The sequence below is a fragment of the Scardinius erythrophthalmus genome (assembly GCF_964197995.2).
Source record: "Scardinius erythrophthalmus genome assembly, chromosome: 23".
Classification (NCBI taxonomy): Eukaryota; Metazoa; Chordata; class Actinopteri; order Cypriniformes; family Leuciscidae; genus Scardinius; species Scardinius erythrophthalmus.
The window spans coordinates 9,555,196-9,573,940 of record NC_138243.1 but is presented as its reverse complement, the minus strand read 5'-3'; the positions used below and the strand labels follow the sequence as shown (position 1 = coordinate 9,573,940).

Below are 18,745 nucleotides of genomic sequence, written 5' to 3'. Positions count from 1 at the left end.
ACTTTATTTCACGCAATTCTGACTTTATATCTCGCAATTCTGACTTTAAAACACGCAATTGCGACTTTATTTCAAAGAAATTCTGACTTTATATCTCGCAATTCTGAGAAATAAAGTCAGAATTGCGAGATGTAAACTCGCAATTGTGAGATAAAAAGTCGCAATTATCTTTTATTTATTTTTTATTTTGTGGCGGAAACAAGCTTCCATAAAACTGTGTATGAGAGACACCAGTTTAAATTTGACAAGCACACACGCCTAAACGCAATACACAGACAGCCAGCTGTCACAGCGCGTGCACTAAACTAAATTCTCTTTATCGTCTTATTGCATTTAAAGTGTCAGAAACACAAAAGTTCTTTGTGTATCAGATCCCCGCATAGTTCTTAAAGTGACAGCAGTCTATATAAGAATCAGTATTTGTTTCATTCACACAGTGAAGAATATACAGTTTTATTATTTAAATTGATAATTAAATTTCTTACTTAAAAAGTAAGAGTAGCCTGACATAACGTTAGTAGCCTACAGAGGTACCATGCCAGTGCCGCCATCGAACACGGCTGCGCTCTGATTACATGTAAATTTCAGTACTGGGAAAAATGTCATATATGTTTTGTTTTTAATATTATTTTTTAATTAATTTGTTTACAATTTTAATAACCAATATGTTATCGAATTATATTTTGTTAGTTTCAGTTCCTAACCTATTCAGTGTATTTCTACCCTGCTTTTACCATTCATGCTGTGTTTTAATGTGTCGACGTGGGTTTAGTTTGTGTGTGTGAGCACGGAGAACCTGATTTCACCAAGTGCAACATGTTCCTGGATCAACATTTTTGTTAATCCTGGAAAAACATTCCAATCAACCAGTCAGATTTGAGTGACAAGTTTACAGTTTATGTCAAGTTTAGGCTTACAACCATAGGTTAGGTGCTTCTACATCAGTGTTATTCACCATTATTTCCCTCTGGTTTTAGGAATAACTTATGGGTAGGGTTAGGTTTAGGGGGAGGGATAGGGTTATGATTACATTTTCGGACAGGAATGTTGTTCCAGGATCAACAAAATGTGTTGACTCAGGAACGCGTCTAACTTGGCAAAATCGAGCACTCTCAAAATGGGTGTGGTAGGCTAATTAAAAACGCAGATATTTTAACACATTGTGTGTACTTTTGTGTTGATTGGTAAAAATAAAGATTAAAAAATGCAACGGTGTCTTCTTGGTTTTTCTTGACACTCTAGCTCATGTTATTCGGTATATTGAGTATACATAACAAATGAGTCTTTTTATGTGCACTCTTGCAGCTTTGAATAAAAGAAGCCTGCAAAACACTTGTTGTCGATGACAGGGAGATCATGCAAAAGAAGCTCACCCTCACTTGTATGCACTCAAAATAAAATGTTAAATAAAAATGAATAGTGTAAAAGAACTTAAGAATTTAATGATTTAATAATTCTACATGATGTCCAGCTCCAGCTCTCTGGACGTCATGGGTTGAGCTTGACCTAGTCCAGCTCCACCTCTGTGGATCTAATGGGAGGAGGGATAGAGTTATGGGTATAGGGATAGGATGTGGTTGAACCCATTATACCCAAATTACATCCAGAGAGGTGGAGCTAGTCTTCACACTCCACCCATGGCTCTGCATTAAGCAGCCTCTCATTCCTAGCACTGTTTCACACACACACACACACACACACACACACAAACGCTCACGCTGAACTAGATGCAGATACACTGGAGAGCTCATGTTGATGCTGGATATCACTGTGGACTTAAAAATGAACATGCTGCAGGTACTTCTCACTGTTCTGTGTAAGTAGCCAACTTATGCAAACATGCTATTTTTTTTATTAATTCGGCCAAATTTAATGTGTGAACAGTGCTAAATTGTGTTGTAGGTGAAATAAAACTCAATGTATTTGAGATAGAATAGTTTTCTTCGGTCTGTGAGGAACATATATTTGTCTATTTTTGATCTGCACTGTATAAAGTATGATGTGCATGTAAACTATGCAGTTTGGCATTTCAAATCAAAAAAGGGTAATTTAGGTGACTTTTCTTTTTCTTATTTTAAAGTTTTTTTTAAAGTGCATTTCTGTATGATTTTAAACATTATATTAGACAAAAAAAATATTTTAAGTGTTAATTGATGAATCATGCCATCTCAGTCTAAATGTGTAATTATATTGAGATATAGCTGTGCCTTAGGTAACAGGGTTGACAGTTTATAATTATTTTAGCTATTAACCCTGTTTTCCAGGTCTGGAAAGTATTAAATGTTTATAAGCAAGAAAATGAATGCATTATTGATTATTCAGTTTTTTACTGTACAAAATGAAAAATAACAGAGTTGACTACTTAAAGGGATGGTTGATTATGTTTTCACTTTTCCAACTTTAGTTAGTGTGTAATGTTGCTGTTTGAGCATAACCAACATCTGCAAAGTTACAATGCTCAAAGTTCAAAGCAAATGGAGATATTTGCTTCTGGAATGCGATTTATGGATTATCAAGACAGAATATGCTAATCAATGACTAGAAGATAACTACTCATAAGCTACATAAATTCATCAACTAACCATTCAGAAATGTCCTGTTGCTTCTACATGTTGTCACTTCTTCTTGAGTCTCTCCATCATTGTCTGACTCTGGTTTGAACATTAAAGGCTACAAGTCTCAGTGCATGTCTGTGTGAGGTAAAAGGAAGCTCTTGAAGCTCCGCCCTCTGTGCCCTGCAGCTCATTTGCATTTAAAGGAAAAGACACAAAACAGTGCGGTTTTGCTCACCCTCAAAAAGTGACAATTTTAACATGCTATTTAAAAATATCTGTCTCATACATTCAAAAATGATTAAAAAAATGAAAAATGAAATGTTACTTTTTGTTCAGTAAAAAACTGAATAATCAATACTGCATTCATTTTCTTTCTCATGAAACAGATGACACAGGCTGATGGGTTCTTTACATGCAATACGTAATATCCTCTGAAAGCCTTCACTTCCCCCAAATACCAACAACTGCGGTCTTTGCACTTGTCCCCTTATCTACATGACATATTTCCTGTATAACCCAAGTGTTCAACTGGGCATGTGTCCAGAACTTTTGATTACCTGATAGGACACAGTTACAGTGTTGCAAAAAATGCAAATACTTACAGAGCTTTATTTAGATTTTCAATACTTTGCTTTTTAAAATAAACTTCTAAATGTCTGTTCAGTATTCACTATGTAACAGACGACACCATATTTTAAAGGTGTTGTAACTTTTTTCGTTCAAAATGACCAAAATTTAAATAATGAGACAATACACCTTCAATTCAATCCATCTACCAAAACGTGTTTTTGTCTTACCCTGATTCACTACGTAAGCCTATTATAAGTGTTTATATTTAAAACAGAGTGGGATGCTTTTCGCAGGAAATTGTACCTCACACAGAAAAGTTAGATAGGTAGTTCTCCAGCAGAGTTCGTTGTAAAGCATTATGTTTTGTGAAGGATAATTTCATTATGGTTGTTGTGCGCTGCTAGAATTTATTTTCAAGGAAGTACAGTGTCTAATGGGTAAAGCTACAATAACTTCTTCAGTCAGCTTGAGATCCTTTCCATCTAAACTGGTTTTATCTCTTAAAGGGATAGATCACCCAAAAATGAAAACTCTATCATCATTAACTCATCATCAAGTTGTTCCAAATCTGTACAAGTTTCTTCTGCTGAACATAAAAGAAGATATTTTGAAGAATGTTGGTATCCTGAGAGTTGACGGTTGAAATTGACTTTCATAGTAGGAAAAAAATATTCAATGGCTACCATCAACTGTCTGGTAACCAACATTCTTCTTTTGTGTTTAACAGAAGAAAAAAACTCGGTAACACTTTATTTCGATAGTTCACTTTAGACATTCTACTAACAAAGTGTTGCACACTTTGCTGCTACATGTCACCTAACTGGCATTAGAGGATTAGCAGACTGTTAGCTTAACATTTGCTTAAACTTTATTTTGTTGGTCCCCCAACAGACATTCTACTGACTATAAGTAACTTGGCAACTACAAGTCAACTTATTCTCCTAACCCGAACCCTAACACCTAACCATAACCTAACAGTCTACTGACAGTCTACTACAGCCTACTAATACTCTAATGAGAGTTAGTTGACATGTAGTTGAAAAGTTACTTATAGTTAGTAGAATATCTAGTGGACTATCGAAATAAAGTGTAACCAAAAACTCATACAGATTTGGAACAACTTGAGGCTGAGTAAATGATGATAGAATTCTCATTTTTGGATGAACTGTCCCTTTAAACTTGGAAGTGACTGCTTATAAGCAGTAGAATGACCAAATTCATCCACACAGTCACCAAAGCACAACCAAAACAATGTTCTTCTGCAAAATGCATGCAGTTTTGTTTTTTAACTGCTAAAGGGGAAAAAGTCACATAGTGCTACTTTTAAGTGAAAAAAAGCAGTTGCAAATGTTGGCCTACCCATCTTTGCACCAGTAAAATGTGCAATGCTTTGTTTTACTACCAAATTATATGTAATATCTAATTAATTTAGCTTACAGTGGAATGTTTTCCTCAATATCTTCCAGGGCACTTGAGCTCCTGAACATGATGGGAGACTCTTAGTGTGGGTTTATTGTCATTTAAGGGCAATGAGCTTTGTTATTTTTAAGACCTGGGACAGTCTTTGCGCACTTACTTCCTGTTGCATGCACACACTCTCCAGTGGCAGAGATCGCATGTGTGGGTTTTTGAGCAGGCCCTATATGTCTATACCTTTGTTCCCACGGCTCTCAGCACCGCTCTGCTTGTCAAAATAGCCATATTCATATTTTTGTTGGCATTAAGTTGATTTTTAGTTCCCATCATGCTTTGCTGAAACTCGATTGTAAATATTAAAAGCCATGCAACGAAATTACAGTGGCAAGCAATTTGTCTGTCCACACCAACCAAATCAATAAAAAACATCACAGCCAATCAGTAGAGCGTGTGGGAGGAGTATCTCTATCAAATTCATAAATATTAGCCTCCAACCATTTTAACATTATTAAAGGTCCCATTGCATGAAAATGTAACTTTGTGAGTTTTTTTAACCTTAATATGAGTTTCCCAAGCCTGCCTATGGTCGCCCAGTGGCCACTGGCGGAGCTAGGGGGTGGCCAGGGCCATGGCCACCCTTGGTCTAAGCTTGACCACCCCTTTGGCCACCCCTCTCACTACTGTTTCTGTCTCTTTTTTTATTGACAAAAATTGCGTTTATTAAAACGCTGAACCGTCTCTTTAAGACCACAAAAAAACGTGAGACTTTTCATACGCACACTCCAACTTCACCTCAGCACAAGGGGGGGTGAAAAGCTCATTTTCACTCAATCTCCTGTTAATCTTGAGTACCTATAGAGTAGTATTGCATCCTTAATATCTCCAAAAAGAATTTAGTTTTATTATATTTATAAAAGACAGATAGGCTGTACCGAGTCTTTCCAGAAAAAAACGAGCGACTGGGAGCGGGCCGTGTGGGCGGAGCTAAAGCTGTGAGCTAACGCGCCACACTAACAAACAACACAGAGAGACAATAGAAGCAGATACAAGTTTTACTCACCGGTTCCAATCACGACCGCGAACCTTTATCATTGCGACTGCTCGATCCTTAAGCATTAGACGATCTGCAAATCCGTCGATCTGGGCTTTGTTTATAAAACAATCTTCTCGAAATTCAGGGAACAAACAGTCTTACACAACTCCGTTGATGCTCTGAAAAATCAAACTCCATCCACTGGTCCGTTAACGCTGGGTTCTTTGGGAATCTGTGCAGGGTTGTCTTGCTCTGGCAACCAAAAACACACTTCTTTGGTGACAATGACTTCCAAAACCCGAGCAGAGGAGCGCTTTGATGAGGTACTGCTTTCACTCTCTTGCTCTGGTCTACGAGTGCGCGCGCGCAGTCTCCCGGCAGAAGGTTCCATATAAGGAAATTCCGCCCTATCTTACGTGAGACAGAGCCATACTCGAAAAAAACTTTCCGAAACTTGTGACAAACCGGAAGGACAATTTTTGGCACAGAAATACTCCTTCAAACGTACAATTTAATTTTTGAAACTTTGTTCATGTTTAGCATGGGAATCCAACTCTTTAACAGTGTAAAAAACTCAGTATGCATGAAATAGCATTTCACCCCCCCTGAGTGAAACGAGTGCGGAAATGTGCAAGTGCCGAATGAGCTTCAGCAGAACATCAGACAGTGATATGCACATAGTAAATATAGAGTCAATCTTTCTCAACTGGTGGGTTGCAAGACCGTTTTGAGTAAGTCGAATAGCGTGCAGTCAACAACAAACGTAATAGAAGATGTGTGTGAAAGCTTGTGACACTTTGATACTGAGGAAAGGGCGTTGTCTTATTCAGTTGGCTATCTACGGTAAGATGAGATGTTGTCACTTGTCAGGCCAAATGTCAGTAAAACTAACCAGTGTAATTGTTCAAGTTCAGACAGTCTTTCTCTCAAAGTCGTTCAATACTGTTTATGCATCAGTAAATCAAGCCAGTGACTAAACGATCAACTTCACGTCGTTTCTCTTAGTAGGATGAAAATAATCTTATTTAAACTGTGATTAAAATATTTACAGAAAGCGATCAAAGAACAATCCCTTTCCAATCGCCCAAGCTGTCAATCACACAGCGCGAGTTTATCTGGACACTTGCCAAAACTCGTTATGAAATCAATGACGCTGTTACGCTGCACAACGAAGCTCTTACTGTACTTACTTACCTCATGTTTGCATTGATGAAATCATTAGTGAGAGTGCAGAAACTGCGTTGCAATGATAAGATCTTCATTCACACGATCAACAGGCTGTCATCTGCTCAATGCTCATCACTGCAATCTTTTATGTGATGGGAATAGATCTAGATTAAAAAACTTCTCACGATTCGTTTATCTGGATAGCTGTAATAGTAAAAACGTATAATAGTCCATTTTATAATCAATAATCCATGCAATGGGACCTTTAAAACTACACACTAGGTGACTGAAATAATCTTTGTCATAGAATACACTTGTTTGTTCTCATCGAGTTTGAAAGTTAACATGCTTTTAGTTTATTTCGTCGCGTCGTGATGTAGCCTGTATTTCGTCGTCTGACAGCCTTTGGTCAGCTTGTGGTTGGCTGGCTATGTGTAGCTATGGTAGCTTAATATTTCATTCAATCAGTAATAGCTGTGCTAATGTAAATACAAGTTAATGTTAATAGTTTTTTTTTTTTTTTGCATTTGCATTTGCATTTGCATTTGCATGCTAAATAACGTCATATTTCATATGCAAACATGCTGTGCTAACTATTAATTTGAATTGAAGCTGGTAATTAATCGGTGATTCCTACACAGGAGTGGACACTGCTTTAGTCTCGAATTTACACTAATTATGACATGGCATGAAGATACTTACACTTAAAAAATAAAGGTCCTTTATTGGAATCAGTGGAGTCTTTAAAATCCATGGAACCTTTTCATTCATAACACCATTCCACTTACCATGGTACAGAGGGTTTTTTAAAATTGTTATTTTTATGGGATCGCAGTAATTAGTATGTTTTTTTATCCAGATTATTATTAGTAATCATTCAAACATGAATCTACACAATGGTCAAAACATCATGGTTAAAATGGTGTTTACCACTGCAGGATGCTTGTCGAAGTCATGAATGGTGTCAAAGATCAGTGTCTAAACAGGCACTGAACTGGAAACACATTCTCTCTCTCTCTCTTTAACCCCACAGTCTGACCTCTCCTTTTTTGTCTCCGTCCATGTTCATGCTTAATTCTTCCTCTGTCTCGTTTCATGTGTCCACACACTGTTTAAAGGCTCTCTTTGTGTGATGACTGTCTCTATAAGTAATGAATGGAGAACTCTGTAAGAGGAGATACTATATGTTCCTTCATTCATGGTGTTATGGATTGTGTCGCTCAGACATACTTTTAGCACTTTATCTCTTTTCTACTGAACTTAAGATTAAAACGTTAATATAAAGATAAACAGATTAAAATGCAGATGCGCAGGGATGTTTGAGAGCATAAGTTGAGTCATCAGAGATAAACCCTGCTCAGGCATGTTTCTACATCTCATGAAGCTCTAAATCAACTTGAGGTCAATTTCTAGCTTTTTCTTTATAGGTTTTTATTCAACACAGTCTCAATTAGGTGCAAAGGAATGAAAATGTCTACATTACCAATGACGTCTCACAATATTTCAACAATGGGACCTGCAAATAACACACAATGTCAAAATGTCAATCAGAAAAGGTATAAGGGTCAATGACATGGTGCTCTTTTATTCTTATATATACAATATATAATTAATTGTCATATTTTCTTGGGGACATAAAGTAAAACATTAAAACAGTTACATTCTTGAAAAGAAAACTTTATTAAAAAGATTTGATAATTCTTTATTATTATTTCCACACTCATGTCACTGACCCATAAATCTCTTGCAAAACATAGAGGAGGTGATCTCTGTGTTTATGACTAAATATTGTTTACTATCTCCGAAAATCCCCACATCAAAGTTGTCCTGCACACAGTCACTCACAGGTTCACATTCATGCTGTGGCATGTCTACATATCACATACATATTAAAAATTCAACTCTGTTTCAGGGGATATTATGCAGCATATAAGACCAGATGTGTTGTTGGTATAAAATGTTTATGTTGGTATAATATAGTGATTTGTGCATGTCTCAACAGGTTTCATCATCGATAACTCTCAGGGTTTTAATGTGGGGACTTCTGGAGCTAAGATCTTCTCAGGGTCGGCAGAAGAACAGTTTGGTTACTCAGTACAACAGTTCAGCAACGGTCAAGGAAAATGGTAAGATGTGTAAAATATAATGGGAATTGCATGCTATTTGTTTTATTTCATTATTGTGAGCATTGTCTGTCCCTATGTTGGATTTAGTTTTATTGGAGAATTGAGGTACTCTTTATTTTCCAAAGACATACTCTACAAAAGGAACATTTAAATACTAACATAACTTGAAAAACTATATCCCATTTCTCAAGTTTTATTGGATTTCGAGGGGAGTCACATGACTTGCGCAACAGGCCTGCAACATACTTAGTGCTCTGTTTGATTTTTTCCCAAATTCCCTTTTATTAAAAAATGTTTTCTTCCAAATTCCTTTTTTTTCCTGGAATTATTATTATGTAATTATGTTTTGTTTATGGACTTAAATAAAATTTTAGTAATCAAAAAACATGTAATTAATTTAAATTGTGAAACATATACAATAAATTATCAACAAATTATTAGAATTTTAACAAAAATAAAATTTTAGGGCCTTATGAAATCTTTTTTTTTTTTTTTTTTTTTTTCCGTTTTATTTTTTCTTAATTTATTTTTCTATTTATTTATTTTTTTATTAATAATAATAATACATTTTATTTATTTGGCGCCTTTCTGGACACTCAAGGTCGCCTAGACTCCTGGACTCCAATGAAATTTTTGTCATCAAAAAACGTGTAATTAATTCAAATCATGAAACTTTTTATCAACGATTTATTACAAGTTTGACAAACATTACATTTTAGGGCCCTGTGAAATACAAATACTTTTATTTTTTCTCAGATTCTGTGCTTTCATTATATTTTTCTGGATTCAGTTTGATTGGTTTAATTACATTTTAATAATCAAAGTTGATGTCTAATCAATTAAATTCTTATAACTTTAACAATATAATGACTTATTGAACTTTTACAACAATAGTTGTACATTTACCACTAATGTGTAAATGAGTAGTTTACTCTACTAGTTACGTAGTAGTTACTTAACTAGTTAAGTCTAAAAGAGTAGTTTCAAAACTATGAAATATTTTATTTTTTCAGAAATTCTTGTGTTGTGTGTTTAGATTTTTTCTGGATTTAGGATTTAATTATCAACTTTGGTATCAAATGAAGGCATAACGCATTAACAATTCAAATAATCTTTCAAAATGCAATCAAATGAAAATTAAACAATTCCTTCGGCAAATGAGAGGTTTATTTCAAAAGCCGTACTTTTGATTTATTCATCCAAAATTTTCATCCAAATGGATTCCGCATTTTCCACATCGTGGAAATCATAGGGCCATTCCTGCTAGCCTGAGTATGTATGTCTACTTACACACTCTGATAGCTGTTTCCCCCTCCAGTATATCACTCCTCTCAATACACACACACACACACTTCCTGTGCTCATTAAGTTTTCCTGTATCCGGGAGATCGCAATAAAGTTTCTCTAGAATCTATCTGCAAGGAAATGAAGGGTTTCCCCTCATTCCCACATAATAGCTATATACTAACACATGATCTAAAACAACCGCAATAAGTCACGCAATTGTTGGTTTAATATACAACCATTCCTCTAAAACACAAAGAAAACTTACATCTAAACTGTGCACAACTTCCCTAAACATTTGATAACTTTGATGACTGCTAGGCCATTGTTCACTGTTCGGCCATTGTTATTGTTCGCTTCTGGTCACCTAGACAAGCTTCATGAGAGTATTTCTTAACATTCTCTTGTGCAACAGGGCAGATGAGGCATTTCCTGCTCTAGCGTGGGCCTTTTGATGACATCATGTTTGTTAGATGGTTCATGCTTTTGTGAATGCTGCTGATGTCATCATTCTCACTGTGAGTCCAGCATTAGCTCCGTCTGACTGATCTGGTCTGGCCTCCTACAAAACACATTAGAGAGGAGCCGTTACCACGGACAATGAGGTATTATTATACCCAGAGTCTGTTTCACCCTATTTATTCTGATGTACTCACTTTGAATAATGATGTACGTCAGTTTCTAAAATCCCCTGAACTTTCCTTATTTAGTATCCTATTACTTTTCTCATTCAGTTTTTTGTTGTCGTGAGAACTATTAAATAGATAAACAATGAATTATTCTAGTACAAGTTGGTCAACTGCTTCATGTCTGTATCCTCCCTCATAAAATGCTGGTTTTTGTCCTGTCCAACATTGCCACCTAACTGCACACAACAATTACAATCTTACAACAATGTCAAACTTTTGATATGATCTCCTGAGTTGATATTCAAAATACTGTTAATAATAAACTAATTTTAATGACTAAAAACATGTATGGTTTCCCATTACAAACATTTTTAAGATGTTGTTAAATTGCAACAGTTCTTATGGCTTGAACTAAAGTAAGTGTAATTCCATTTTCTTAATTTTTACACAACTTGTATTGATGTTGCTTGTCAAACTAAACCATTCAACACTGTTTGTAACAATTTCCTTTTCTTTAATTTATGGTAAACAAACATTTATCAATAACTAAAAAACAATTACTATTACTCAAATTAGCTAGCCCCTACTGAGTAATAGCTTCTTTTAGTCAAAATTTGCATCCCTGTTACCATATAGAGCCTGGTTAAAACCAGACCATTCTCAGTAGTAACTGAGATATGGTCTGGCAAAGCTCCTTTAATAACTCATTTCCAAAGGGGCGTCACCAACGGACGTCGCTCAAATGCCCCTGGGCACAATTGGATAGACCTAAAACTCCTAAAACCAATAAGAGATCGGGCCATTGTAAACAGAGATCGGGCCACAGATGTAAAGCCATATGCTGCGTCCCAATTCGCCTATGTTACACTCTATTTTTTTACAGTCTATGGTTACACTACGCCATATGTACTCTTTTTGTGAAGAAAATGTATTTACTTTTGAATGTGTAGCAAAAAAGTAGGCAACTTTGGGACATACTACTTCATCATCTTTATCGGACGGATCTGTCACGTGCATCCCGTCATGTAAACTGCCCTGTCAATCATCTTGTCACAGTTAAAATCCTCTCTTAAATCTAATTTAATTTCCTACCGTTTCGGAGAGAAATGTAGTAGCACGTTCATCTGCCAGTGGGTCTTTCATGGAGACTGTCCTCATGTGTTTGCAATTTGAATATAATAATGCATTTAAAAGTTGGTGCGCTTCACCAACGGACGTCGGAGTGGACTTCGCTCAAATGCCTCTGGATAGGCTAGACCTAAAACCAATCAGAGCGATCGTCATGTGTAAAGCCCGTCTTAACGTTTCTGCGTCATGAAGCACATATGAAACCAGTCCAATGGCGTGATGGAACGTCATGTGACGTTATCGACCAGGGAACTATAAAGCATACCTGGAACAAACAGCGTCAGCTTCTATGTCTTCAGCAAGCACTCTGTGTGAATATGTCCCTGGTGTTTTTTGTCTGTCTTACTGTACGTTCACACCGCCGTCGGCGAGAGTGGCATAATTCGCTCTCGCTGCCCTGCCAACAACGCCAGAGAAAGATTCGGGGACGCTCTGATGCTCTGACGTAGATCGAAACATTAAACCAATGTTTACAGGGTGTAACTCTGGAATCCTCTCAGGCGCAGGACTTCTACATTCTGATTGGTAGCCGCCGAACCGCGTCATAGCTTATTACCATAAAGTTGACCTGACTTCAACTCTCCTGGCCGCTCTCACCATTCAAGACGCGCCGCTCCGCCCTCGCCGGAGCTCACCGCCGGCTCTCATTGAAAATGAATGACTTCCGGCCACTTTGACGCTCTCGCCGGCGGCAGTGTGAACGCACTATTAGAATGCACTATCACATTCATGACGCAATCACGCAGAGGCGTTCCCACAGCGTTTCGACGCAGCGTCTCATTCCCTCTTCAGGGGACTAGGGTTGCATACGTAACCGAGACGTTTCATTTTAATGTTTAATTGAAATAATAACATATATATAAAATAAATAAAATATATATTTAGTGTTATTTTAGTATCATTTTTGTTTTGTCTGTTTTATTTTCAATTTAAAGTTTAGAAATGTCGTTTTTGTAATTAGTTTTAGTTATTTAGTATTGAAAGGCATCTAGCTGAAATAAAATAAGTTTAAGTGTATTTATATTTTATTTTTTAAATACACTTAAACTTATGGGACGTTTATACAATAATGATTGTACTAAAACTTTGCGTTTTTCACTTACAGACGGCAACAGTCAAAAAGATGCCCGTTCACACCAGGTTCACACAGATCCGTGAAAACGACTAAAACGCTGGATTATTGATGCCAGGCCATTAGGTGGCGATGTCATTTTGTAAAGAAACACTATGCACTGAACACGTAATACACATGCGCATGAGGTCACAATTTGACAAACTTACTTACACGGAGGCAATAACGGTATCTTTTCAAAAACTTGCACTTTGAAACCCGTTTTCAAAAGTTTGCGTTTTCAGGCCACCAAAACGCCATTGGTGTGTAAATCAACGGCCAAAACACATAAAAAGTTTTAATTGAAAACGGTCTTACTTTATTTCAGCTGGTTGCCAGATCAACATTTCACATTCTCATTTATGTTAACTTGATGTATTTCTGTTTAAATTTATTTTAGCGGAATTGTTTTGCAATGGTATATTTGTTGTATAGTTTATACAGTATATATATATATATATATATAAGCTGTTGTGCAATGTGTCTGTTTAACGAGGACTGATGTCTCAAGATGGGAAGTTTATGTGTCACTGTTTGAGGAATGTTGTGTTTAGTCTGGGCAGAGCCATTTATCACATTATGGTGACCTTGCAGTGATATTCTGTGTAATTTAGTGGGTGTGTTTAGATTATATATTGGATGTTCGGTGCACCTACACGCACGTAATCTTGGAATCGCTTTCAAAAACACGCCCTACGGCTACTGTTCATTAAATCTGTTTGTGCAATCCTGTCTTGTAGAATATCCTTAATACTGTAACTGCTGTGTGCTCCGCAAACTCACCTGACACTGTACTTCAGGATAGTAGGACTAAACTTACACCTAATACTGTTCCTCAGGCTCCTTGTGGGTTCTCCATGGAAGGGATACGATCAAAATCGAAGGGGAGAAATCTATAAGTGTGAGGTTAACAAGCCTGGAACCAGCTGTCAAGCACTTAACCTTCCGAGTAAGCAAACATTTCCCATCATTCCCAGTGAGATACAGTACATCAAAAAGTGTTATCTGTTCACAGAGCAATCTCATGCTGTGAAGTTCAAAAGCAAATTCTTGGATTTTTTATAAGAAATGATGAAACATTATGAAGTAAAGGTGAAGATGTCACTATGTTTAATATGCCCTCAGATTCAGTCGATATGCCAAAAATCACCAACAGCAACAACATCAACATGAGTCTAGGTCTTACTCTAACTCCAACAACCAAAAACAGCGGGTTTATGGTAAGACTGATGCATTGCAGGCTCATTGGAAAAGTGTGCCTCTACATACATTTATGCAAAAATTCAAAAACTTACCTATACATACAATTTAATGCATTTTCTAGCTGAATTGAACACTGGAGTCAGTAAAACACCACAACTTTTTACACAAATTATGATTACGGGGAAGATTATCAATTAATAAAGACTTATTTTTCTCCAATATTTATTTTACGGGCTTTTCCCAAATCATGGAAGTGGCGTCGATGTCCGGGTTAGCGGTAGCATAAGCCATCAGGCAAGTGTTTTTAAATAAACTCCTGATGTACTTACAAACTTTCCAATGCCTCGTTTTATGAGTACAGAACCTATTTGTACTACCGTAGAAGTTTGGTACCATTCTGGGCATTATCAGAGGGGTAATTTACGAGATACAACCTTGGATCCATTAGCGCCTGCACTAAGCCATTTGGCTGATATCTCTAAATAAGCTCTAACTTTAATAATGTTCGACCAAGGGAAAAAGCTTCTGGGGGGGAGGTGTTTGGCTCGAGGTCATGGTGCAAACAACCCTATGTTGAAATTACTCCGAACCATTTATTTATTTGATTATTTTATTATTAAGAGAATCACACTTTTTCTTTTTTTTAATAGAGATCACGAATGATTCTCCCACGATTTTGAACAGACGATTAAACAAAATAACAAGCAATTTACAAGAGTTTCTGACAAAATGTTAATTGCTTCTGCACCAAAAAAAAAAACATTTTGAATGAATGATTCAATGACTCTCTCATAAAGACTTGTTTCATTACTGGATGAATCAGCCTTATTGATCTCTTGATTGAATGATTTAATTACAAATGTCACTTGTCGCCACCTGCTGGTGTAACTATACAGTATAACTGATTCAATTTTTATTTGAAATATCAGGTTACTCAAGTAACCATTGCCAATTGCCATTTAGGAATAAGATGGTGTGGGTGTTTGAATCAAGATCGCAATCTTTTAACGATTAATCGTGTGGCTCTAATAATAAAAACTGCTTCTTTGAAAAATAGGTTCTTCTACTTGTGTTTTCAGTTAGTTTATGTGGGATGTCATGTGCTCAGTTATTATTATATTAAGTTATTTGTGTTTGTGTTTCAGACATGCGGGCCTCTGTGGGCTCAGCTCTGTGGAAGTCTGTATTTCTACCCAGGAATCTGTGCTGAAGTGGGCCCACAGTTTACACTCCAGTCGGTCTTTTCCCCTGCCATTCAAAGTACAAATACACTTCCATGTCCTGTCTCTGAACGTTTACTGGTCAGGTTAATCTCCATTGTGAATCCCCAGCAGAATATTAACATTTATGTTGTTTCATTTCTCTTTCAAACAGCTTGTGGCAGTTTTATGGACATTGCCATTGTTTTGGATGGATCCAACAGTATATACCCATGGGAACCAATCGTCGCTTTTCTCAAGAAACTTTTGGAAAACTTAGACATTGGACCTCAAAGCACTCAGGCCAGTCAGACTGCTTGTGTACAATTAGTTTAACCTGTTTTTCTTGTCTCCATTGTTTACATATATTTCTGATTTTGTTTGTGACAGGTCAGTGTGATGCAGTACGCCGTTGACACCTCGTTCGAGTTCAACCTGAATACCCATCAGACAAAAGAGGCCATGATTAAAGCAGCTTCAAAAATTCAGCAGAAACAAGGATTAGAGACTAATACTTTCAAAGCCATTGATTTTGCCAGGTATGCATGATTCTTTCTGAACAACTTCACTGAATTAGTAAAGAACAGAGCTTCATTCAACTGCATATGCAGTAATTTATGACTTTTATATAAAATCTTATAAAACACACTTTTTACATGTACGGTACATAGTCTTCTAACAAAGTCCAACAGTGGACATACGTACATCACAGCAGATTGTTTTCATCTTATATCTCATTTTTCATTTTTTATGTCTCAAAGACGAACATTTCCTCCATATAGTTTTCTCCATATCACATAAACATATTGTGTTTACTATTCTGTAGTGGTGCAATAGTGGGGGGGGGGGTGTTTGATGTTTTGTCCAACTAAGGCTAATTTATTCGTAGTAGTAGCAGGAATAGTAGAAGTGTTACACTTTTTGCACAATAATTTGACAATTACAATTTGATTAGAAATGTAACCCTGTAAAAAAACTGTAAAAAAAGCCCAAGTTTCTGCCTTAAAATTTTCAGTACAATCAACTTGGATGTTTAAGTCATTTCAACTTAAATTATCATAACTTAAAAATTAGTTAATCTTGTATAACTTATTGCTTAACTTATTTAGATGTTAAAGCGATGTAAAAACATAAGTTGTGAGAACTTATTGATCATATCATTTTTTTACAGTGTACATATTCTGCTCAGAAGTGATAGTTACAGTACTTTGATTTTTCTTTGTTTCCTTCACAGATCACTTATACACTGTAAAAAATGATTTTTTGGTGAAGTAAATACTACTGAAAAAAAACAATGTAATTTACATGAAAAAGTTAGTCCAGGCAAGAATAAAAAAAACTAAGTAAATTCCATATCAGTACTTAATTCAAGCGAGTAGAAATGAAAGCGTAAATATCAACTCAATAAAATTAAGTAAAAATTACTCAACTTTTCTGATACTGGGGTTCCCATCATGCACTGGACCTTGAATAATTAATGAGGTTCATTTTTCACTGTTTTCCAGCTGTATTTACACTGTTTTATCATTGCTTTTGTTGTCAGGATTAGTAACTTGCCATTTTGTGACATTTCGAGTAAATTTTCTGCTCAAAATGACACATTCAAACACAAAAATGATCCATCAAATGTTACCGTCATTGTGTATTGTCTACCAAGTATTGAGGTCTTTGCATTCACGTAAAGTTTAACATCTGACATGATGTCGTATATATTACTTAGATAATCTAAGTAAAGCACATACTATAAATGATTGGTATATTTCAATATTATTGTTTGAGTGAAATGTAATGCAAAGGAAATTTCAACTAAATCGATATTAATCAACCTTTTACTAGCCAAGTTAAAATTACTTATTATCTTTGTTACTTTCACTTAACTAGGTTAAGTAAAGTTTACTTAATTCCATATTCCAAGTAAATTTAACTTAAAGATTTCTAATTAAAGCTACTAATAAATGTTTAGGTTTTTACTTGGCAAACTTTGTAAATTTACTAGCATTTTCAGAGTGAAAAAAATTAGCAAGCTTTTTCCAAGTAAATCCTACTCCAAATTTTTTACAAGCAAAAAAAAAATATTGTACATAAAAGGCATTTGAAAAGCAGCTAAAATATTGATAAAAAAGATGATAAAACATGAAAAACATGATAAAACATGAAAAACAAGTTTACTTTTTTTGTTTAATATAACATAATGGGGGAACAAGTGAAATAAATTGCTCCTGGAACAAAAAGAAGTGCCCAAAGATGATATACTGTAGTATATACCTGTATACAAAACCACTATAACTGATTATAAAGTAGTTTTTACACTTTAGCTTTACAGAGTTTTCGCACTAAATGCTTTCTTTTCCCTTGGTGGGTTTGTGTGCATTTCTGCGGGTGATTGGATCTCACAGAAAGGAGGCATTCCTGGCCAAAAACGGAGGTCGTCCTGGGGCAACTAAAGTGATGGTGGTGGTAACTGATGGAGAGTCACATGATGCAAATCTGAGGAAAACCGTTATTCCGGCATGCGAGAGCCAAAATATTACTCGCTTTGGCATTGCGGTTAGTGAAAATAAAAAGATGTACAGTCCTAAGTGAAGGCATGAATTCATTAATGGGTGTTGTGAACTTTTTTTAGGTGCTTGGATATTATATAAGGAATGACATTGACACAAGCAAACTCATCGCTGAGATTAAGTCAATTGCCAGTAATCCAACGGAGAAATACTTTTTCAATGTGTCTGAAGAGGCGACGCTTATAGAGATTGTCGGGTCTCTCGGAGATCGAATCTTCAACATTGAAGGTCCATGATTATGTTGATTTTACTGTGTGTTACATATAAATGAAAGTCTTTTAAGAGTAATGTAACAGACATGCGTTTCTTTACAAACATATACTGTCAATAAATATTTTCTTGGTTTTTGTTCATTGACGTCTTTAGGTGTTGGAAAAGGTAGTGGGGATAATTTCAAACTGGAAATGTCTCAAGTGGGGTTCAGTGCATACCAGACCAGAAATAAGGTGCTGGCTTTATATGTCTGTGTATTTCCATCAGTGTTTCTAGATGTATTTTTCTCCTGGTGGTTTACATTGAGTCTTGGTTGTAGGATGTGATCCTACTGGGAGCAGCTGGAGCATATAATTGGATCGGGACCATTGTTCACCAAACTGCTCAGAAATCAGACATTTTGCCCAAAGCTGCGTTTGAGAAAATTTTGGAAGATAGAAACCACAGTTCATTACTTGGTAAGCATTGTTCCAGCAGTGTAGGTCGTTTTGTTGCATATCATAATTTTTACATTAACACTGGAATGTTTTTTCCAAAAGGTAGCCTATTA

The 18,745-nt window shown here is 36.0% G+C and overlaps 1 protein-coding gene across 1 annotated transcript in view; it reads left to right on the top strand.

Annotated features, from left to right (window-relative positions):
• The first annotated feature begins 1,679 nt into the window (after positions 1-1,679).
• The window catches only part of itga2.2 (integrin, alpha 2 (CD49B, alpha 2 subunit of VLA-2 receptor), tandem duplicate 2), a 30,221-nt gene continuing 13,155 nt past the window's right edge, over positions 1,680-18,745 (top strand). The window contains exons 1-11 of the mRNA XM_081354619.1: positions 1,680-1,816; positions 8,744-8,867; positions 13,859-13,968; positions 14,145-14,239; positions 15,368-15,482; positions 15,597-15,724; positions 15,812-15,960; positions 17,818-17,968; positions 18,045-18,210; positions 18,349-18,428; positions 18,515-18,653. Of these exons, the coding sequence (XP_081210745.1) occupies positions 1,750-1,816; positions 8,744-8,867; positions 13,859-13,968; positions 14,145-14,239; positions 15,368-15,482; positions 15,597-15,724; positions 15,812-15,960; positions 17,818-17,968; positions 18,045-18,210; positions 18,349-18,428; positions 18,515-18,653 (1,324 nt within the window). The 5' untranslated portion in view covers positions 1,680-1,749. The remainder of the gene's footprint in view (positions 1,817-8,743; positions 8,868-13,858; positions 13,969-14,144; positions 14,240-15,367; positions 15,483-15,596; positions 15,725-15,811; positions 15,961-17,817; positions 17,969-18,044; positions 18,211-18,348; positions 18,429-18,514; positions 18,654-18,745) is intronic.